Genomic DNA, 24,871 nt, shown 5'->3' with positions numbered 1-24,871 from the left:
GAGTGTGGCTTGTGCTGATGGGTTGTGTTAGAGCTGCCTGTTTGTGCATGTGTGTCTGTCTGTCTGTGTGTCTGTGCTCTGGTGTACAGCTGTTGTCAGACAGATCAGTGATAACACACTGGCTTTTAATAAACTCAGCAGGAGTATGTGTTTGTACCTTAGAGTGTGTGTGTGTGTGTGTGTGTGGCTTGTTGAAAGGTCCTGGGCGTGTGATTGATGGGAGCTTTAGCACAGTAAACACATGCACACACACATTTGATGTGGGTGGAGAGAGGGGTGGTCATATGCAGCAATGCTCAGTTAATATTATTCATGCCGTGTTCATCTGTATGAGCTGAGCCCACCGTTGCTCATATTGATGAGCCGGGTGGCGTGTACTAGTCACTTTATTTACATGGCAACAAACACACATAGGGACAGACATTAATGAAGCCCCTGTGAGACTAGCAGCTCAGAATTGAGGTAATTTAGAGCATTTGGGCTGTTTTTCTTTTGCGTTCCTTTTTGTATTCTGCACTTCTCATATTTGTTTTTAGGACGGTGGGGTGATTCAGAGAAAAGGTCGGGAGAGGGTGGCTGAGGAGGAGAGAACTGAGGGAGAGAGTGAGCAGGGAGGAGGAGAGGTTATTTTGGAGTCTCTAAACTGTAATCACCACCTACAGCTGCTTCCTCCCAGGTGCCCCAACTGGACATGAACAGAGAGAGGGAGGGAGAAAGTAGAGAGCGAGAACAGAGAGAGAAACTGGCTCTGCACATCAACATGAAATACTCATGTTGTCGAGGTACTAGCATTTGTCCTGTTTAAAATTAAGCCAGAATTTCCATTTGTCACCTTATTACTAAACCACAATCGTTGATATGTTTTTCCACAGCAACCAACCTGCTCATGTGTTTTCTTGCACACAAGGGGAAGTTTTAACTTATGAGAAGGAGGAAGTTGAGGAGGCCATCATAGAGCTGACACAACACTTCCAGTACCTGCCAGAGGAGACAGGATGGTGACTCCTTTAGAGGAAGCTAGACTGGCTGTGTGTCATGCCAGACAGCATGTGACCCAAGCAAAAACAGCAGATGACCAACAGGTGAGACCATATGACCAGCAGAGATTGATCTATGTGGTCACCTGGTCCACACGTTAATCATTTACTCTTTCTATGTATTTTTCTGAAAATAAATGAATGTGTATGTGGAGTACATCACAGACCAACATTTTACCGAGTAAAAGTATAGCATATTAATTCTACAGTACACTATTTTTACATCCTTTTTTTTATTAGATTATGTATTTTTTACATTGATTGTTTTTACAATGGTGAATGAATATGGCATTCACACAATACTGCCACCTCATATAGCCAAAATCCACAGGTCTCTCTAATGGTAATGTTTAGTCTTACAAAAAGGATGAAGACCCAATTTATCCTTGACATTTTTTAACAGCATAAATAAAAATATCTGGATTCATTGTTAAATAGAACATTTTCCTTTTCACTTTGCAACTAATTCTCTTCAAATAAAAATATCATCATACAATGCAGTTTTTAGCTTCTCTTTTTTCCTACAGCATCAAATGGTTGAAAAGGATATAAAAAACAATGATGTTAATCTGCAGGGCTGCACAAAGCTAGAAGGCTAGCTGGCATACCAAAAGTCTCAGACATTTAAGTGGGCATAAACATTGGACAGAAACAAATTTCCAAAAATATATGAGACATTATTAATGTTGAATTACATGGACTCTGCTCTGTGGTTTTTTTGATAGGTAGACCCTTGCAAAGCAAGTATTTTCTAACTAGATGAAAATTTGATAAGTAAACGACAACTACATTTCAGAGTGAAGTAATCCCTTTATGCAATCTTTCAATTTTCAAGAATTTCCCTAGTACTCCCTTACTACCCCTCAACACTGAACTTGGTCAATCTGATAACATTGTTACTTCATTAGCTCACACATCCCACAACCACATAATGAACTAATGAGGGCTGACTTATATACAAGCTGCCTTATTGTCCATTCGAAACAAGCAGTAACCTGACTTCCTGTTCCGATACGGAGAAGCAAACATCATTAGCATCAGCTCCTCATAACACAAGATGTATACTACAAAACAACAGTACATGACCACATAAAGTACAACAAATGTATTACTACTAATGTTCCACAGTGGCTCACATCACCTATGATGCATGTTGTAGAAATCATGTGGCAATCATTCATCCACCCAAAAACCGCACCCACACAGCTATAGGTGTTGCTGTGTGAAGCCTCTGAGGCCAGAAAATACATCATACGATGGTTCACTTGTGCTATAGCAAAACTTTCCACATGTGCACCAAGCGTCTTGTCTTCAAATAAAACCCCCTCCATATGGAGGGTTGCGGCTGCGTCCCTGTAAGTCATCCATGGCAGCCTCCCATTATTGTCCAATAAAAGCAGCTGGCGCCATGTGAGCTGTACATGTCACCACCAACAGCTCCACTGTCTGCTGCATTTCCAGCAAGCACACAGTGACATGGTGGAAGCACCAACAAATATGGATTAATAATACCATTAAAGAGAATACACAACAGCTCTAGCACAGACCAGATTACAGGGTAGATAAAGAGAGATGGGGTTAGAATATTTAAAAGGCAAATGAAATCAACAATGCATTCTCATGTACAATGTATAGAAGGCTGATCGCTTAGTGTTTAACACTGAATTGCCAGCACAGACTGGATATCCTGCACTAAAGGAAAATATGGGAACAGATCACACCTAAATGAGTCATTACAATGAACAATTTTCTGTTGTATAACAGCATTTTCTATTCTACTAAGAAAAACACATACTCGCACTGAAATGCCAGAGAACAGGCACCCCCCCAACACTATCAACCCATTCATGCATAAACAAAAACAACAGCAATGATAAAAAGCGCAGCACTGAACACCACCGAAGGTTAATCGTGCAACGTTGTCATCCTGTTAAAACCAACGTTCTGAGCCTGGCCAAACAAACCTGGCTGATAAGCACAGCAGTGGCACCAAAGCCTACAGATTATAGATTACCATCAAATCAGTCCATGCACTGCTGCAATGGATAGGCAACTGCTTTGTTAATGAAATTAATGAAATACCCCAACCTTCCCCCCTCTTCCAAACGTGCTGTGATAGTTGTACAGTTTGCAGCCTCTTGGGCCCGTCACTCTCTTCAGCCATCAGAAGTGTGAGGATTAAAGGGAAAATCCTGACCTTCTCCACCCGTCTGTAATGCCTCTGCTCACTTTAAATGGATCCTTCCAAGCTAATTGGCAGGATTACTACTCAGGTGCTCACCCAGCACCCCGCCCAACTCCAATTCCTATAGGATGTCAATGATCATTGTTCCAGAGGTCTCTGACCAATTGTACAATTTACATTAATTGATTGAGATGTAGCCTATGCAATGCTGAGAGGGTTAGGAGAGAAAGAGAAAGGGTGCGGTAGACAGTCCACTGGAAATGCTGATATTCCAACCTGCCCAGCACAACACCAGCACCACAACCCCTCCCTACTCCCTCAAAATCCCACCAGCCGGCAGAAAATCTCACTCCTGTCCATCTCTCTGCCAGAGTCGCTGGCGTAGCACTTTTCTCAATTTTCATCTCCATTCTTAACCTTTATCTCACTCCTCTCCTCCGATCGTCTGTTGTCCGCTCTTTATCTCTCCTTTATTTTCCTTTTACACGACCAGACTCCTCACAGTGAAACCACGTTGTGAAGGTGGGAGATGCTGATATTGTTTGGCCTGTGTGTGTTTTTGTGTGTGTGTATGTGTACTCTACCTAAAGGCTTACATCCTGGAGAGTATTTCTGGCACATTGCCTGCTAAATGGCACTCCTGTAGGTATGTGTGTGCTCTATGTGACTGTGTGTAGTATTGCTTTTATGTTTTTGTTCCTCAGTTTTTTATATGCCAATATGAATGCCAGTTCTCTCAAATGAGGATTTGTTTTTTTCACTTTGAAAACCAGCATGGGAACGAATTTAATAAACATGAAAACAATTACAAATGTAGACTAATCAGATGACATGATTCTGAATTCAATACAGAGTGGGTTGAGGGCTCACTGTTAGAGTTTTTGTAACACAAATCCTATACATCTGCACTGTTGTGTCTTCATATTGCATCGCCATATTGTCTGTCTTACGTGTATCAGGAGAGACCCTGCATGCATATTTCATTCACACCCACCCATTAGTTATGTATGGGGGACTAGGTAGGTACACTTGCGCTGCAGCCGTTTGTCTTTCTAATGGAGGGGGAAACAGCAGCAGCTACAGGGAGAGAACAACTCTCATGCTCCTTTAATGGGAATGAATAAAGGATGAGTCGAAGCTCAGACACCAGGTTAAGATGCTGTTTAGCACCTCTGGCCCAGCGCCCAGCGTTCAAGGCAGGGATGGAAGGGAGGGTAGTGATGGTAGAGAGAGGATAATGAAGACATCAGGTAGAATAGCAGGATGGGCTGTTGAGCTAGCAAGTGTTAGAATAGATTTGTATTCTGAAGTATAATGTCAATGGTTCCTATTAGGAAGCCTGGCATCATCTAATCTGCTCTGCCATAGATTGATAATGATTCAACTTTTTTCACAATTCTCATTGTAGCATAAAAAATCTGAAACTTCTAAGAGGATGACCTGTAACCAAACATAAAGAATTCAGAAGCTGTTGGGGGGATTTTCTACACAGAAAATTCAAGCAAACTAGGTATGGACTCTGAGAAAGCAGTGAAAGCTACTTGTTGACACTGAGTCGGGTTCCAAACACCTCTGTAGACCTCTTCTCTTTGATCGACCTTAGAAAAAAATGAAAGGCACTTGAAAAAAGAAAAAAAGCAAAGCAGGGAAGAGCAGGGACCTAGAAGGAGGGATGAAAAGCAGTGCCGTTGTGAAAGTCCTGGTAACTTTGGAGGGAAGGTTGAGAAGGGATAGATGATTGTGACACTGCGCCAGGCCAGCTCATCTTAATCAACTACTCTGTCGAAACCATTGGTAGCCACTGTAGAATGAGAAAGCAGAACCCACTGTGGGAACGGCAATGGTGCCAGGCTGCTACCTCAGACAGAGCCGTAATGGCTGCCACCTGCCCTGGGTTATAGCAACCAGAAAGACCTCATGGCAGCAGCCGGCAGCACCTGTGCTCAACAGTCACGTCACCACATCAAAACAAGCTTGAAGGATTACATGTCTACTTGGGGTGGAGCAGAAGGGCGCCTGAACAAGCCACAGATGTAGAGGTGCTTTTCAAGATGCATGAACTGGGACCAGTGGAAAGAAGACTATATGTTCAGTAGGCCAACAACAACAACACTAATCTTTTGCTGTGTACCATCAGCATAGACAGCTTTTCAAGAGCTAACCAAACACATAAAGACGATGGAGATACACTGCAGTACAATCATTTTACTCTTTTTCCACACCAAAAAACCTGCAGAGCACTGTGAACACTTTTAAGCTTTCAAAGTCCAGGGAGTATTTGAGGAGCTGTGGGTGATGGCTGGTGCCATGTGACATGGTGTGAGTGCATCTTATTTTAGAGTGAGAGGTTGAGATAAGGTGTTAAAAGGAGGGGAGGGAGAGGAATGCTGAGCTGTCCTTGTGAGCCTCCATGTAATCTCCCCTCCCAGGTTAAATTCTTTGATTACAGCGGCTGCCAACTAATGGTCAAAGAAAATGTGCTTTATGGCATTTGTCCTGATCCAGACCATTTACCCTCAGATGTATTTCATATCAAACTGCAAAGATCTACCCTGTAATGTCTGCCCTTCTGTCTGAGTGATCCCGTCACCTCTAAAAAGCTCTCTCTCTCTCTCTCTCTCTCTCTCTCTGTCCTCCCTGTCTTCTCTCTCTCTCTCTGTGCCCCACGCAGCAGTTTATTTAGCTGCCATGTTTACATTCCTGTTCAGTCAGCCTCTCCCAGGGGAGGATGACTGGATCTGAGTACTGTGACTGAGCCTCTCTCTCTCTCTCCCTGTCTCTCGCTCTGTCAGTTATACGACAGCTACTACAGATAGTAGTGACTGACACATACAGGCGTACGGTCAAGACTTTGGGCTCTTTGCTCTGGCTTACAAAAGCTAATGCACATATAAATGTGAAATAAAATAGTTTGAATAAAGTGCAAGCATGCAAGATGAAAAACTTATCATATCACCAGTACTGCATCAATCAGAAACTCTGTCGCTCTGCCTTAGCAGATGGAAACACAGATAAATGGGGTGTGCGCCCTCAGTTGTCCTGCTCGGGCTAAGTAACGGTGACAATGGGCGGGGCCAGAAAAGGCTAATTGGATGGAGCTATAGGACGTCCTGAGCGCTCAGGTCCCCGGCACTTCACTGGCCTCATCATTAGACTGACTGGCTCCTGTGGCCTCCGGCGGAGTGCTGTCTGCACGCCCTAATGACCGCTGACTCACTCAGCACGCAGCATCGCCGCCACATTAGTCCAGCCCAGAATAGCCCCAAATAAAGAGAGATGAGAGGGAAGGGGGGATGTTGGGCGCCCGTACAGTCTTGTAAGGCATTACTCTAGACTACATACAGTTGTGTTGTGTTCAGCTCTATTCTAAACCACTGTGTGTTGCACTCATTGCATCTGATGTAATTCATTTAAGTATAAACTCAGACTCAATTTTACTAACTTTAGTGTCTAACTCACCTGCATGTATAATTGCTTTGATACTACGGGTTACTACAGGGCTTAAGTATTCAAGTTTGCATATAATGAAAGATTTGTTTTGGGAGCAATTGTCAAACAATTTGTTTGTGTGTTAGTGAACCAGGACAAGGACAGGGATAATTTTACGATTTGAATAAGTGTCAATTGACAGTAGAGTTGTTTACCTTGTTGATATGATTTAAATATTCAAGATCTGAGGAGTTTAGTCATTATACCAAAATTCACAAGTCACAATAATTTTCAGTCTATATAGAATAACAACCTTTGATAAGTTATGATACTGACTGTATAGTTTGACATTTTGGGCTATATGTTTATTTCACTTTTGTGCCAAAAATTAGATGAGAATATTGATATTACTCTTATGTGTGTACAGTACATATGAAGTTACAGCCAGCAGGCAGTTAGCTTAGCTTAGTTTGAGGACTAGAAACCTGCAGCCAGTAGATTGTAGCCTCAGATTTTGCAGACAGACATGATGGTGTTGATATTCTCATCACACAGTCAGCCAGAAGAAGAAGAAGCCAAAAAAGCATTTATTCACCAAAACTATTAATTTAAGGGACAGAGCAGAGCACAAATGAGATGCTGAGCACACCAAATGACACACTGTGCGGAACAATGTCGAGCCTGGCTCACCAGAAGACCATGGGTTAAATAGGCTGTAAAACTCACATGATGGCAGGACAGAGGACTGCTCTGTATTTAACTGACCATGGGGGGCAGGAGGAAGTGAGAGGGAGGGATGGAAACAGGACAAGTTCTGTACTGTTGTCTCTCCATAGAGAAGATGGCGGTAAATCAGCAATCTAACAAGTACAGAAGGTGGAAAAATACAATTCTTTTGGATGACGGGACAGTTTTGACATGAAAAGTAAAATAAAAGAAAAAAGGTAAATAATGATAAATAGAGGATTGGTAGTTTTTATTTTATAGTGAGCTGCTAGCTGTTGTGCAGACTAGTAAAATGGATCCTTCATGTTTAAATCCAAAGTTTGGTGCACCTGTAAGTGTGGGAGTCTGTCGGTAAATGGGCAGCTAAGGTTTAGAATGTTTGTGTGAAAGACGCAATAGTGCGGAGAAGGGATGAAAGTGAGCATGTCCACCTGGGTGTCACGTTTATCACTGCCAACTGGGGCTGATAAATACCTACTGCCTACTACAGTCATGACCCGGGAATGAAAGCCAATTGTACCCTTTCACACTGAAGACAAAAGCCAGATGTGAGTGGGTGTTTTCGTCCAGTGTGAAAGGGTCTGGAGAGAGACAGGGGGGAGACACAGAAAGAGTGGGAGAGAGACAGAGAGAGGACACATCTGCTTGGGATTTGGGTGATTTCACCTTCTGTCAGGAGCGCGAAAGAAAGACAGCGAAGGAAACAGCTTCACTAAAATACAACAACTGAGTGCGGTATCGTCCAAAAATACTCTTCTGTACAAGTCTATACTGTGTATCGATCACCTCTGCACAGGGCTTATGCAACATCACCACCTCAGTATACGATGCTGGTGAAATCACTGTGAGCAAGTGGAGGGTTTGCACAGTAACATGCTTGCCCTGTGGAGATGGAAAAGTAAACTCCTCATGTGTGCCACAGGGTCCTTAAATCAAACTGCACAATGTGAACTAATGGCCTGGAAACACAGAGAGAACTGAGCTCGCATAGACCCATATATAGAGGCAGACACGGGAGAGTGTACAAACGAGGCAGGAGGAGATGAAGGGACACAGGCGTGTTAAATGTTTCTGAGAAGGCCTCAACAATGGAAATGACTTAGTGATGAGAGGTATTCTGGATTTGTTAATCTAGATGAGATTCAGAGCAACATCGAGGCGTAAGGCCAGGTCAGGAAAAACAGAGCGGAGCCACAATGTGAGCGAGACGCTTCTGAGCGAGATGCAATCACCTGTACTCATCATCGTCCAACCCTCCTCTCCTCACCTGCTACTTCTTTTCCTCCCCTCTTTGTCCACCATCAACTCCTCCCCCTCTTTCTATCCTGAAACCCAACGCAGCACCATCTCCACTGGGACTCTGATGTGAGCCCGGAGACAGCCAAGCTTAATCGATAGTGCCAGGTTGCCAAGACAACCTTGATTTCCTGTCGCTGTTTTTGCCGAGCGCCGGTGATTGTGCCGGGTGTCCGTTGCACCTGCCGCCCTCTCCCCCCTCCTCCTTCTTCTCCTCCTTTACTGTCTCATCAAGCGCTCCTTATCCCTTGCCTCCCTCCCTTACTCCTGCCCTCCTCACGCCGTAGACAAAAAGCGAAGACAGATATACAAAGGCAAAATGGATTAGACCCAAGAGGTTGAGTTTCAACAATCAAAACATAATATTGAATGTGAGGCCGCATACACACACAAACACACAGAAGAGCACGTTCACACACTTTAAACAAACACACAAACCCTGTCACCCCTAACAAAAGCAAGCTGTGACAGCCATCATATCTACCTTAGAGGGTGATGTCATTGCACCTGGGGAGCATTTACTATCAGGCCCTCTCTCTCTCTCTCTGTCTCTCACACACACATCCTCACCCCCTCTCTCTCCTACAGGAGGGGCTGGCACCTCCTGTTTTTTTTTTTCATTAATGGAGAGCTCATTAATCGTGGCTGATAACGAGGATGTGGGACAGGAACATGATTAAGGGGCTCTCTCTCCTTTAGCTTGGCGCCCTTGGGGATAAACAGCCTAGGGTGTGTGTGTACGTGTGTTTCTTGTGTGGGCCGCATGTTAAAACAGGTAAAGGACATACACCCACTGCTATCTCGAGGACATCTGTGGGATAGGGTGCTACATGTTTTTACTTTTTAATGATTATAGTCACAGTCAATAATCACTTGTATCCCATTTTCAATAGTACCTATGCTCTTTCCCTGTGTTCATCATGGATTCCCTTAGAGCTACATTTGTGAAATGGACTAGGGATTCAGGGAAACGAAGATGAGACTTTAAACAAATGTTTTCAAGTCTCATAAAGTTTATCTTTACTTTTACAACACACGTAGGTTTTGACTCCTCAGCTCCCCAGTTCTGAGGTAAAGACTTATTACTGCAAAATGAGATAATCTGATGGTCCATGTCAAAATATGAATATACCATGCTTTTGAAGGAACAATATTTTCGTGCTTTATCTTGTAATTTGTCAATTCAACAGTGTGTCAAACTGAAATGGAGTCATATTACTTACTGGAGTGAACAATATGTATGCCAGACTGGGACTAATTTTTCAGTGTCGACCATGCTGTAAACTATGAAATTGTTGATTGCAAGTTAAGAGAGTTAGGTGTGTGTGTGTGTGTGTGTGTGTGTGTGTGTGTGTTAGTTTGTGAAAATCTTTGCCGGACTTCTCCTGTTTTATTTTAGTCATGAATGATCTCTTTCAGCCTTTAATGTCACTGAATCTTTACCCATAACCACTCTCACTGATTTACAAGAGTTAATGGCACCTTTAACCATGAAGGGACACACAGGTACAGGGACATTAATGTGCAACGTTTTAGGACAAACAAGTCTTGCCACATACAAGGACAGGTACAGTTCTGGTACAGGTTCAGGTACTACCTTTGATCAGTGGAACAGGGGCTAAAGAGTAACTCTCTATTTTGTTGAGTCATCAAAACATACAAAATATCAGGGAAGGACACAACTGTGAAAAAGAGGCAATTAAATGAATTTGATCGAGCGACACATGATACAGAAAATAAGGTGTATAATGTAGAATTACAGATGAGTAATGAGATGATTTGATGCGTAAATAACTGAGGATAAAATAATAAATATAAAAAACAAAATGTTTCTGTCTCTTAACAAGTTGGACCTGACCCACAACTTTAATGGACATGACAGATCCACTTACACAACAGTATGTGATGACGTCCCAGCCAAAGAACAGAGATCGGTCTACATACACAGGGGCTTTGTAATTTAGTTTTACACACACATTAAATCCAATCTGTCTGGACCAGCACCCTAATCCCCTCTCCATGACCATGGAGGCAAGCAGACAGTAATCCTCCATTTTTGTATATTAATAGCCAGAGTCTCAGAGGGGGCCTCTCTATATATCATGATGTATGTTTTATTAGTTGGTTAATCTGCTTGTCGATCAGAGGACCTGGTCCATTTAAACCTGGGTTTTAATAAAAACACAGTCAGCCCTGCCTGAGGGATAAGCTCCCCAAGGACAAGGGGAAGAGCATGCTGGGATTCAAACGACTCATCATAAACAATAAACAGCTTTACATCAATGTTATCTGTCAAAGGGCAATACAATTATTATATGGGATTCCAGCCTAGGCTTCTGTTCATTCCAAAGAGGATTGCAAGATGAAAGGTGACCCAAATGTAAACCTGCTTGCTTGTTACCATAATGCATTTTTCAATCAACTCTAATGTTGTTTCTGAGTGTACCTCAGAATCATTGTCTGCGTGTGTCTGTAATAATCTACAATGCCCTGAGAAATCCTCCCTATCCTCCTGGAGTGTGCTTGCAGGACACTCTGGAGGAACAGATTTGGTTAAAAATGCTGCTCCATGTCAGCGGACTGGACTGGCCGGAGTGAAGGAGAGCTAAGAAGGTGAGATTCCTTTGGATCTGACTCACGTTGGAGTCGTCTCCTCACCTCTCAGCCCGTCTAGACGCTGTGTCACTTCCACACCCCGGCGGACATCTGTCCTGATTCAATAGATTTATCAGACAGCCATTCGATTAGAAGGGCACTGCTTTAAATTAGCTGGCCGGCCGGGTAGTGATGGAGCTATCCAGGACAGGAGGGCTATAACATCCTACAGGACTATGTCCCTTCTGCCTATCAATGGTCCTCAGTCTCAAGGAGCACAGTGACAACTGAAATCCTTTTAACTATACCAGCTGTGGTCAACTAGTGATGGAATTAAACTGGTCCATTTGTAGAATTCTCACTTGCAAATTATTTTACTCTAATACTGAGGCATGTGTCATCAGTGTGCAGGCAGTTTTATGGTAGCCATCAATCAACGTGACTTCCATTGGGTAAACAAACAAACAGCTTTTAAACATCTGGTCAGGAGAGAAGGAGAGAATGAGAGGCACCCTGTGGAGAGGTGGTTTTTTTTTCTGAGGTTGATTAGAAGGAAGGAAGGATGGAGGGAGGCACAGAAAATTAAAAAACAGAAAAAAAATTTCAGAGACAGTTCATAGTCAGGTCAGATTTCAGGTGGAGGTCAGGAATGCACTCACTAACTACACTTAACACACTGAGCCACACAGAAACACAAATAACATGGTCTTTCAATGCATTGCAGCCAGGCCATGTGACTCTCATGCGGTAATCTCATGGGAGCATCCCCCACCCCTGATCTCCCTGATGGACTGTAACAACAGGAAGTCAGCTCGGCCTACAACATCACACCACACCACACCTACAGATAACTGCTCCCTCTCTCTCAAACACACAGTACATTTAAAGTAAAAAGTAAAGTAAAGCAGAAAACATTCACACCCACACAGAAAGACACGTATCCACTGCTTCCTTGCACCAAATCAGCCTTCCTCCTCATTCATGCTTTGCGTTCACAGAGGCCATTTATCAGTTATCAGAGTTAAGTCTGAGTTTAATCCCTCTAAAAGTGTGCTGTGTGTCGCTGAAGAATTGATGGCACGGTGCCCGCTGCTGCTGGCATTGGTGGCGCGCGAGACGCGCTGCAGCCTGGCACCAAAACAAGGACAGCCCAGGGCTGGCAGGGGTGGAGGTGGGGCGAGCTTTTCAGTGACTGAATAGCCCTTGTTTATCTAGGTCCCTCTGGGAAGTCAGGACACTGCAGTGAATAGGGGCCAGTTAGCAGTGATGGCATAATAAGACCGGGTGGATAGGGTGGGGGGTGGGGGTCATTGAAATTCAACGCAGACCACTGTCAAGACAAACCACCCTTGCCAGCTGTAGCAGCAACTCAAAAGAGCATCGAGGGGTTTCTAAGACGGAGGTTTTGATTAACAATGCAGCATTCTGTGACCAACAAGCTTTAATATACAATTATACATCAGAAATAGATGAGGTAAAATGACTAACAGGAGTTATCTTTCAGAGGATATAACTGCTTCACTAAAGCTGAACAAAAGAGACACACAAATGTGTCAAATTTAAGTCAAAAAGTTCCTCAGATGAGTAACAAAGACAAACAGGGCCTTGTCTAAGGGCCTGTGTGTCATACTGTGCCCAGGCACTCTATGCTCTGGGCACTTTAAGGGCAAGGCAGAGGGGACTGGAAACATTGATAGCCACTAAGAAGGCACTCTAGAGAAAGTACGCAGAATTGCTTTGCCTTTCGCCTCCTTTTCCAGCAGGAGATTCTCCTCAGATGCATTCACAACAACTCTCCTTAGCATTCATGTGAGGGGTGGCGCAGCAGGCAGAGGCTGGATATAACATATAACTTCTGCTGATACCACAAACTTTTGTTTAAAGCACATTGACACCCACAGCTTTCTTGACATCTTTCTCTTTGTCCTCTATGTGTGTGGCACCACTTTTTATTCTTTTTTTTTTTTTCAGTTTTTTGTGCGTCACGTGTTAGAAAATGTACTCAACATGCCCAATCACTTAAAGTTAATACGCCGGAAGATCTCCTACTGCAGGAGAAACTCAGAATGTGTCCAGAGCCTCTCCCCCTACATTTGTGTTCTCACATGCAGTCCCTTTCAGTGTTGATTGCATGTCTGAAAGCAGCTAAACAGTGTTCCTTGACCCTATTTCCAATTCTGTGCTGGATAGTGAGGTGCATAGCACAAAAAAGGGACCATTCATTCTTGGGCTCAACCTGGGCAAACGCTTTCTGAATGTGTCTGAAAAGGAACGCTATATTTCTTTGCACTTTGTGCTGTGTGAAACAGTTGGGACTGCATCTTTGCAACGATTTTTTCTCCAGGCTTTCATGTTTTCTTCCCCGGTTTGTGGTCTCTGTAGCCCCTGATGAGGAGCCTTAAATAGGCTGCCACAGGTGCTGGGGGGCCGGGGCGGGTGAACGAGGAGGTGGGGGTGGCCTGGATGGGAGCAGGGCCGCAGGAAGCCTCTTGTTTTCACAGAGATAAAGGGGCTTTCAGGTTGCATCCTGGGCCGTAATCTCTCACACACTTCCTGGTTTTGTTCCCGGTGAGGCAAGAGAAAATGACAAACTAACCTTCGCCCAGAGTAGCTGATCGATAGCTTCTGATGAGACAGGATGTGCGCCTGCCACTAGTGGATTTGACAACCATAAAATGACAAAGAGACAGCATGGGTTTTATTTTGAGCTGTGTTCATTAATAATCCTTGATTTATGGGTTCATTTATTCCGAGTGCTGGTTCATTACTGATGATGATTATAAAAGTGTGCATATAAATTCTCTCCTGACCTCTTCATTTGCTTTTAGAGCTCGATTAACATTGTTCCAAGCTCTTACATCCTAATTACAAAGAAGATAACACTCCCTTCCTTCAACTTCAAGTTCCTCCTTAACCAGTCACTTAGTGCTGGCCTTGTGTTTAAAAAGATCCATTTACCAGAAATTTGCATGAAAGGGGTTTATTGAAAGTTGGCATTGAGGAAAGCACGCCGACTTTAGAAGAAAAAGAGACATTCACCTTCAAAAAAGAAGAAACTGAAATTCCCCCTCTTTTCTCAGCACTCACATTTTCTCTTTCTATTCTGAACATGTCCTTCTTGAGAAGGCCAGCCTTTGACCGTGAGCCACACCCTGTTCTTCTGCCAGAGGAAACGTTCAATCTCTGCCTCCCTGGCTCACTCTGCCTGTACTTCTGGCTCTCTCATACTTTTGTCAGGTGTTATTTATGAGTGCTGTATAGCCGAGTTTCTGCATGCCTACAGCACCTGCTGGTGTTGGAGAATCAGAGCCAAAGCAGCTGCCAGAGAGAGGAATGAGAGAGAGAAAGACAAGAGCAGAGAGGAAAGAATACATGGGACTCTGGAAGGGGCCGAAGAGCGAGGCGCTTTATGAGAAAGATCGTCGATGGTGTAAGAGCACTGGCATGCGAGCTGACACGTCACATAGCTAATGATGGGCGTTTTGATGGGAGCAGTAGGACAAAACAAACAAACAAACAAGTGATGAGCAAGTGCTAATTAATGATGTTGTTCAATTCGAACATGATCAATTAAAGGGCACGCTTCATTGAGTTGCGGGGCCAAAGCTCCAGGCACCAGTGTTACAAGAGAGGGGGGTAGGGGATCCTGTCAGCATGAGTAAGAAGACAGATGTATGATCGCCTGGTTATGGAGATCCGAGGGTATCTACTCCTTTCTCTTCGCTACACACCACGCACATTACACACACATTTCACACACACACACACAAACACACACACACACACACACACACACACACACACACACACACACACACACACACACACACACACACACACACACTAATTAACGGAACATGCTTGGGGAGGCCCTGTATGTTTTAACTGTAAACACCTGAACATTGGCTGCAGTGGAGCTGAGCCAGGACAGGTGGGCTGAGACCGGTCAAAAGTCATTGGCTTGATTCCAGTTCTCAGAGTGACAGAGACCACGAGTGAAAAAAAACTGCACAATGTACTTTGTTCTAGAGGCTCTTTTCCTGTGGTGGTTTAGGGCTATATAGTTTGGGGTATATATTTTTTATATAAAAACAAGACCTTTGTTTTACAAAATATCTCCGTCCTTAAAAGAATGAAAAAATTACTACAAATGCTCAAACAAGCATGCCGGGCCAGTACGTTGCGATAAAGTTTCCATCAATTATCCTTCAAATACCAAATAATAATAAAGTTGTGAGCATGCTCAGTGAGCTTATTCTTCTTTGGTGGTTCAAAAACAAAACAATAGCAGCTCAGTTTTTTTTTACATATATATTTTTATCTTTATATCTTTACTTTTGTCTCTGTTTTGTCAACTTATCCAAGACTTTTCTGGCACACGGCTCAAAGCGCTGTGATAAACTCTAAGCTTCAGTAAGCATGGGTGAAGTATAGCTGTGATGTCACTGTTTCCCAAATGCTCTGTTTTACATTTACACATAGATACACCGAAACTGAAGCGTTCGAAAAAAGCTTTCGTAAAATCTTTGTTTCAGCGATGACAGGCCCAGATGTAGAGAAAATCATTTGTTTTACAAAATATCTGTATTAATGTGGACAGGGCATAAATCTATAGGTTGGTCACAAAGAGCAAGAATACAATCCCAACCCATAACTCTATTGTAAAGACCATCAAATCTAAAAGGTTTAATGTGACACTAACTATGTGTAATAAAGTGTTCATTCACTGACAGGTATTTCTCAAACAGTGGCCAGGCATGTTGAGTCTCTTTAGGGAGGAACTTGATCAAACCACATGATTTCAGACTTAACAGAATAAAACAAAACACTAACATGGTTAGGAAACACAGCACATTCCTATACTAAAATTACCCTCAGAACAGAAAGAAAAACACCTTATCCCTATATTTTGATCTGTGTACTGTTGTAAAGATGCATGATCAGTTCAATCCAGGTTACACATAAATGTTTGTAATTTTCTGTCCAAAGGACATAATGTAGCACCTTCTTCTGTAACATACAATGAATGTGTCTGAGCTTGGTTTCCCCCTTGGGTTAAAATAATGTCTATGGGTTAAATGGGGCGATGTGGATGCTCCATGCCCCCCCCTCTTCTGCCCTCCCTCTGTTTTCAGCCTGGCCATTCTCCTCTCATTAATCCAGTGTGGATGTTTATCCATGATGACATTCAGCATAGCGGCCGGCCTTCTTTTGGACTAACAAACAGGGTGACTAAGGTTTTTTTTTTTTTTTGCAGGAGCTGTCACAGGGCTAGCCTAGCTTAGCTAGCTCAACCCACATGCTTTGGGGACGGAGGGCCACTCGATTTGTTAGTCACCGTGGCCCTCGGGACGGCTGGAATCAGTGTGTGAATATGAATGCATGCCCCCTCAGGAGGGCCATTATCAGTTCTGTGTGCTATGGAGAGGAAAATCAATATGATCATCATAACGGTCTGGCAAAAAGCCAGCCACTCGGCTGTGTTCAAAGCACAATACATGGCAGCGGATTACTCCTCATCTGATGTCATCTAATTTCATCCCTGTAGACAGAAACACTGTGGGACTATAATAAGTTCAAGCACGTTGAAAAGGTACTAGACCTACAACATTTACAGCATGTCAAATAAGAAGACGACAAAATAAAAGGATGACTAACTGACAGTCAGGTGGTCTGAGGAGACGCTACAGCAGTAGTCTGAGTTTTTGCCACAAACACAAGCCCCTCACTGGGCCCGCCTTCTGCTTATTCTGTCAGTCCAGTCTTTTTCATTAACTGCTCCACTGAGAAGAGGAGGGGAGGGGATAGATGGGCGGGAAGGGAGAGAAGAGGAGGCAGTGGTGATGATGGGGGAGTAAGGAGGGGGGAGACAGACCCAAAGGGACTCACTGTGGGCCTGAAGAGCAGCCACCAAATACATGATTAAAAACACACATCAACAGACAGCGCTGGGCACAGTGAACACAACATTTACCTGCACCAGGGCGGCAATTTAGAGGTAATTTCTCCCTCTAGTATACACACTACTAGAGAATATTATATCTCACCCCCACACCTGTAGGGAGAGCAAGAAGAGAAGAAAAGAAAAGAAAAGAAAAGGAGGCGAGTTCATAAGGTTGATGTCATCTTGCAAAAGCACCTGTCTGCCCATGACTCAGTGCTTTGGAGTCAGTAGTGGAGGGCAGAGGAGGCTTTTCTGCTCAGTTAGTTTACACGACACACTCAACTGAGCTCTCCTCCCTACACTCTCCTCAACAGATACCTGCCTACACCATTGTCTGTTTCAGTATCAGTGTTTAAGTTCAAGGCCGTCATACAAACACAACTCACTCAGGAAAAACAAGCGCGTTGTGTCACATGACGCCAGCGGCTCTAGTTACTTCAGTAGCAAAACGATCTCTCGTGCAGACAAGAAGCGGCGCGGGCTGCTACTCCGGGGGGGCCACGTTTTGCTGCAGAGCAACGGTTTGGTTTTTGTTCAGTTCACTGAGCTGACACATCGCTACAAGCTCCCACCGCCTCATCCCCGGGTCACCCCCCCCCCCCCCCCCCCCCCCCCCCCCCCCCACACCCTTTTATTCACCCCACAAACCCAGCCACTCCAGATATGTCTGTCCATTCAGAGACAGTGTCGGCGATCTATGGATGGCTGCGTCATCATTGGCTGGGGAAGCCTCCAGGCACGCACACCCAATCACATTGTCCTGTCATGCAGATGGACCCCTCATGGCCCAAGCTGGGGATTCAGGGAAACTCCTGCCTGCTGTGCCAAATTAAGCCCTCAGCCTGACATTAAAAACAGCACGCTGGGTATAGCGCACATTGCCACTTTAAAATACACGGGACAGAAATGCCACGGGGATGCATCAGTATTAACGTTGTGGCGAGCGAGCGTGACGCAGATGTAAGCTACATTTCTAAGACAAAAATGTCACACAGAGTGCTGCGACGCAGGCTCTTGAGAGCCCGAGGGCCGCGTGAGAGAGGGATTTGATGAATTCTGCGAACGTTCCACGGATTCCTCCCTCGCAAGGACCTTTGGGAAAAGAATGGGTCATATGCAAATGGCATGCACAGTATGGAGGAGAAGTTTCCCACAAGCCGAGTGTGAAAAGGGCTCTCCCTCCCCATGCCGGGCCCGCTGAATGGGCCTTTTCTTCTGCCACTGAAAGTGTATGAGGTAGAGCAGGCAAACTGCAAAGGTAACTAGGCTCTTTCTCCTCAGGCTTTCTCACTAAAGCCTGAACACACAATGGTTCATTTAAGCATTCAGCCACACAAACCCCAATAAAGCACATCCAAGCGCAGTTAAGGGGGTTACTGAAACTGACTCTGGGTTTAAAACCCCTTCTTTACCTTTTTATAGGCTAATGCTCTCAGCCTCCATGGGAGCAGCTAATCATTAAGCTGCCTTAACAGAGGTGGGAGTGTGGGTGTACATCACATAATTTTGATGGTCAGATGAGGACAGGTTGTTTCCCACCCCCATGGACATGTGGTGGGATGAGGCTCAGCCGAGTGCAGAACTTTTTTCCACGCGAGTGATAAAAACAAAGGTTGTAAACTTCACCTGTACAGCGTCTAAAATTCTTTATGGGCTATTTTGGCTGATGTATGTCTGCAGCATACCATACACCTTCTCTGACCCTTAGGTCCATACAGGTCTGTGAGATAGCTGCCATGTGTGTCAGGCTTTCATCCACCAGCACCAGTCCCACAGTTGTCACCTGTTGTAAAATTCTTCAGTCACCTCAGCCACTTCGCACCAACTCCCTCCATCCCTCCCCCTTTCCGACTCCACAGGGAACATGGAGGAACATTTCAGGGGTCAGAGAGGAATGGGTGGAGAGAAGAAGGGAGCGGAGAAAAAGCTACACCCCCCTCTCCCCAGCTCCTCTCTTCCCCTTTTATTGAACAGGCTTAAACACAAACACAATTGGACATGCTGGAAGCCTCACAATGGCACAGGGGGGGAAAGTGAAGTCATACTCTCAGCACGCATGGGTGCCTAGGTCAGGGGGCAATCAAAGGCACCCCTGGCTACTGTGTCTTAACCCCCCGAAATAAAGGGCTGGCTCTGGAAGGAGGAGTGAGAGAGAAGAGACTGATGGAGGAAAGAGAGAGAGAGAGAAAGAGAGAGAGAGCGGAGGCGGGGGGATTTTCTTCTTACTTGGCACTTTCAAATGAAGCTGCTGAGGAAGTTTGTGAAAAGCAGTGAGATAAATGAAAAATTTCCTCCTCTGCTAAACTCTTCACACAACAGGGGGAGGACCTTTTAAATGTAAACAGATGTCTTTTAAAGAACTGAAGTGGCATGTGGACCAGCCGAGACAATTCCCACCTCCTCCTGTAACTAAAAACATGGCTTGTTCCACCAAACAAACTGTAGCTATCCCAACATTATTAGTTTACTCTTACCACATGTGGTCATATTTTGTAGTTTCTAGACAGGGTGAGTGAGACCAGGGGCACTAAGTTTAGAATAGTATAGTTTTACCAGGCCAATAAACATGCCCTTTAACATTACATGAGTTGTTGCCAAGTGCCAAGCCCACAACCTAATTTTCCTTATTTGATGCATGATTCATTAAGCTGCAGCTGTGAATATGAAATAGAGACAGAGAAGGGGGGTATGGAGGGAGAAAGAAAAGAGAAAAGTCAGATTATGTTGATGAGAAAAATGACATTTTGTGAAATCCTTGCTGCCTGTATGAGCGCTTGTTTCAAAAGTGTCTCCTAACACTGACCGGAAAACACTGACTCCAGCTCCAGAGCTCGGGTACAAAGCTGTCCCAGGACAGTCTTGTTTATTTTTGCAAAGAATGTTAATACCGGGTGCATTCCTCTATTCCCAAATTGCTGTGTTAAATTACCGTTGCAAGGAACGGCTGCTATTCCTAAGGGGAGCTGACTGGGTAGAAGCGTCAAAGGAAGCCTTAGTATCACACCGATTGCAAACACCTGTCATCCTGCGGGCTGTTAGCACCTCTCTGTTTACAGCGGGGAATGGAGCTCACCTTGATGTCAGCTCCCCCTGCGAGCCCGGGACATGGCGAAGCCACTGGCCATAACAGGCTGGACACAACCTGAGGGCTCCATAAATTATACAGAGCCCTAACCCTGGCTAGGTAAAGTTTTTTTTCACCATTTACAAGTAGTGAGTGATTTGTGACAAAAACCAAGGCTGTGAGGACATGCAACACCAGCCCTTCAATTTAATGTTAGAGAGGAGCTCTCAAAACATGCAGAAGTTGATTTACATGAAAGATCAGCTGCTTTGTCAGACTCAGGACTTCAAAGCACAACTTCACTGCCCTTAGAAGCAAATGGAGCTTAAGTGAAAAGGGAAAACATCTGTTTAGTTACAGATGTGACTTTGAATATCAATAGGGGCGAGTCATTTGTGACAAAAGTTTAGTAAAAGTCTGTTAAGTTGAAGAGGGGAAAAAAAATCTACATTTTTAAAGTAGACATCCTGATGAGCTTCCAGATTAGTAAACAAGACTTCTTTTTTTCCAACAAGGCAGAGAAACAGTCACACCTTGACAGCAGGACCGTTAGCTGAGGTGTGTCCACACCTTGTGCATGTGAAGCAGCGCACACGCACTCCAGGGACGAAAACGCACAGAATGACAGAAACGAAATCATTGATTGCAACCCATCAAAAAAAGAAAGGAAAATAACATGTCACTCTTCAAATCACTCACAGAAAATTCACATGACACTTAAATCTCAACCAGAAGACACATTTGGTCGCATTGTGCCTCCCACGGATCTTACTGTTTTTAGCACTAGGGAAACGATCCGCTCCTTCCCTTTTTTAATTCTACAGTATAGTTTTTTTCAACAGAATAACAACGAATTCCCAGCATTGCCCCAGTTCCTTAAAGCAACACGGGGAGGCACAAACACACGTGCGTGGCTGAGTTTGATGGACAGCGCATTTTGTCAGGGCAGGCTCAGTTCTTCGATATAATAATAAATAATAAATTCGCCTATAATTAATTTAAAAAATAGGTTAAATTCAAGAAAATGCGGTACCAACAACTCTTAAAAGTCATTTGAACATCAAAGTCCTCAAGCCAAGTGAGCGTTTTCAAACAAGAGGAATGTGGAAAAAAAAGTATCCGGAGCAGAAGATATAATCTTACTGGCTTTGGAACCACGTAAACAATATTTTCACGGCAAAATAAGGTGCGTGAAACCCCGAATATAACAAATAATTAAAACGCTTCAAAGACAATGTAAAAACAATTCTACTGCTTAAGTTAAGATGGATGGTACAATGAAATACAAATAATAAGAAAAAAAAAAAAGAAAAGAAAAGGTGAGTGTTTGAGGTTCGATCGCGACCTCGGTCCAGCGAGAAATCAGGATTCCCAGCGCGCGACAGGAGAGGATCCGCTGTCCTTATATGGGCTGCACGCGCTCGCCCTGCTCACACAAACAGCGCGTGAGATGCCCCTCGTTCCCCCGGAACCTCCGCGAGCACATCCATGTTTCTGCTGAGCTCCCCACCGACACCTCACCGACACACACACACACACACCCCGAGGTTCAGCCGCTCAACCCCGGACACCGTGCAGCGACACGGAGCCGGAACACTGTCACAATAAGTTTACGAGGGCGACGACGAGGGGAGTCGCGCCGGACGCGATCAACACAACAACTCGTATCTGCCCTCCGCCTCAAAACACCGTGACAATGTCGTCGTCCGCGTGAAACGAACACGAAGCCGAGAATTAAAACAGGAAAACAGGTTTAGACGGCGCTCAGCAACAGTGTCCCGTCGCTACCTGCTGCCACTGAGCACAAGCAAGAAGCCGAACAATAGTTTAACATCTCCTCCAAAAACCACACCGATGATCCCCACCACCTCGTCTGACTAAAGCACAATAACATCTAATGTTGGTCCGAGTCAAAGTGTTCCAAACAACCAGTCCGTCGAGGTCCGCAACAACAACCAGGGAGCCTCGTTTCCCCCACGAAACAGGTCCGAGTTCGGTGGTGGGCTTGAAACCACAAAAAGTGGACATAATGTGAGTAAATCAATGGAAGCGGGCTGGATAAAGAGGTTTAAAGTGTGTGAGGGTGAATAAAGATGAAGTGGAGGCAGAAGCAGGTCCGGGGATAGAGGGGTGAGGTGCGTATAACGGTCCCCGGTGCAGAGGACCGCTAGGCGGAGGGAGAGACGCGACAGCAGGTATAACGGTGCACCGCACAGGCGCTCACTACTTCCACAGCACTTTCTGCGACTGGAAACTCGACTCTCCCGCGGCCAAACTTTTCGCTGAAATTCACCGGTGGTCCCAGGGACCGCGTCCCGGGGACAGCGGCTCCTTCGTGGAAGTAGTTTTTTTTTTTTTTTTTTTTTTTTGGTACTCACCGCTGTTCCTCCTCGGGTTCGCCTGCTTTCTGCGCTTACACCTGGGGCCATCCGCCATGATCCTTTCGTTGTGTCTAAATGCTGCCGGAGAGTCACCTCCTCTCTCACCCCTCTCCCCCCCCCCCTCTTCTCTCTACCTCCCTGCCTCCCTCCCCCTTCACCTCCCCTTCTCCGCACCTGGTTTACGACACTCCGCTTTACGACATCACCTTCCCGCACCTCCCCGACCCACGCGGCTGCCAGCAGCGCTCATCCTGGATCCTGGAAGTGAGAGGGATGATGGCTGCGTGTTGCTGCTGTACCTGATCAGCCTGTTAGCAACGTGTCCTGTGTTTGTTCCACCAGAACATGTTTTATTCTCCATGTAATAATTAAAGGTGCATATGTTTTAGCTGGTTATTGTTAACAACACATCAAACTACCAGCTTCACTTGATTCTGTTTATTTACCTGATCACAATGTGGGGAATGTCATTTTGAAAATATTAATAATAATCACCACAATACTAATAATTATAATAATGATGATGATAATCAGAAGAAGTACTTTATTAATCCCCGTAGGGAAATTCAAATGTCACAGAGCTCCCGAGAAAGAGGTGAAATAGCAAAAGCAGGTATAAACATAGTAATATAAAAATCAAGTAAGACTAAAATGAAATAAAAGATAAACATATGTAGAAATAAAAACCGGGTTTGTATAGATTTATATAAATAAATAAAAATAGCACTAGTGCGTCACAAAGACGACGTAAAAACAAGAAAACAAAATACTAAAAGCAAGAAGCAAATCAATCGGTGTCATTTAAAATCAAAAGACACTAAATGATACAATACAAATTATTAAATCAGACAGAAGGTGAAGCAATAGAACTTTATTAAAACTATTGGAAAAAGGAAAGGATGAAAGAAACATAAGTAATACCAAAACAAAACAATAAAGTAAGTCGATTAGTGAAAGTATGTTTTTAGGGATGGTTAAAATATTCTTTCCCTCTTAAACACAATTGGTTGGAAATTCTTCTTCTTCAACGTGGTCAGTGCACATCACAATATGATAAACCCCTTCAAATATGATATTTTGCAACTTTGACCTACAGACCTGTTGTTTACATGTTGTGTGTGTGTGTGTGTGTGTGTGTGTGTGCTCCTGTGTGTGGGTGTGTGTAGCACAGTAGGACAGCAGCACAGCAGACAGTGTGTGTGTGTGTTACACAGAGGAAGAGGTCATGGGACTGTCATCACTGATTCAATCCTCCACCTAAAGAAAGACCCTGCTGTTCTCCTGAGCCGAGCTCACTGCAGCCGTGATGAAGAGGACGCAGACATGCCAGCACAATCAGCAGGTTCAGACTGTGTCCAATCAGACCTCAACCTCAGCTACACACACACACACACACACACACACACACACACACACACACACACACACACACCTACTCTACTTATCACAGAGAGCTCTGTGTGAATCGGAAAGAGAAAATGTGCGATCACAAGTTTGAGGTGAATTCTTCTGGAAAGATGTGGTGACAAGAGAGATGAAGAAGTTTATAAACTCAGCGCAGAATGAAATAATGCTTCAGGTCCCATGACTTGCAATTATAGGTCAGAGGAGCAGCAGTTGCTGCAAGGCTGTGGCTATTCTTGAAGCAGATGACTATAAGGTTTCTGTTGCCTGGACCTCTGGTATGTGAGATGTTGTCATCGTTCGATCTATTGTGGCAGCCAGACTGTAACCCAGTTTTTCCTCAAGTAGGGTGTCCTGTATTGTCAAGAAAGACTGTTTTATGGGGCCGGGACATTGTGTAATCACTGAAAGTGATTTAAGGAGCAAGCAGAAGTTACCACTTTGACTTCTGTCTTTCTATGATATATTTGGAATGCACCTCCAAGATTTCATAATTTAACCACAAACATTTTTCTATGTCACAAGCATGTTACTTTGATATCAATCTGCCTGTAAAGCATTTTCACACTCCAGGTAACAAGCTCCTCATTGCGGGACGATCAGCTTATCATTCAGCTACATGTGACAGCTTGTATACGTAGAGTGGCAGATCTGTGTGGTGAATAATTCAGTAGCAGCAGAGCAGTCCAGTCTCAGGGCAGGCTGCCCAGACAGAGAGTAATAGCTTTAGCATAAACACCACCTCCAAACTTGCTCCAGGTGGCCTCTTCTGCCATTAGAGGAGGGCTCCACAGCTTCTCTTTGCCTTCC

At 44.4% G+C, this 24,871-nt stretch overlaps 1 protein-coding gene across 4 annotated transcripts in view; it reads right to left on the bottom strand.

The window, feature by feature from the left end:
* zeb1b (zinc finger E-box binding homeobox 1b) overlaps window positions 1-22,958 on the bottom strand; it is a 48,960-nt gene extending 26,002 nt beyond the window's left edge. The window contains exon 1 of one of the 4 annotated variants that reach the window (XM_069511982.1): window positions 22,832-22,958. Coding sequence is in view for 2 of the 4 variants with exons in the window: in XM_069511980.1 (XP_069368081.1) it covers window positions 22,655-22,712 (58 nt within the window). In the remaining 2 variants the exon portion in view is untranslated. Of the gene's footprint in view, window positions 1-21,621; window positions 22,614-22,654; window positions 22,795-22,831 lie in introns of those variants that run through there. The other 3 variants (XM_069511980.1, XM_069511981.1, XM_069511983.1) reach the window with 3 other exon arrangements.
* Between the last annotated feature and the right edge of the window lie 1,913 nt (window positions 22,959-24,871).

This window comes from Paralichthys olivaceus, chromosome 17 (genome assembly GCF_024713975.1).
Source record: "Paralichthys olivaceus isolate ysfri-2021 chromosome 17, ASM2471397v2, whole genome shotgun sequence".
NCBI lineage: Eukaryota > Metazoa > Chordata > Actinopteri > Pleuronectiformes > Paralichthyidae > Paralichthys > Paralichthys olivaceus.
Note: the sequence above shows the minus strand (reverse complement) of the source record. Positions and strands in the feature narration are given on the sequence as shown.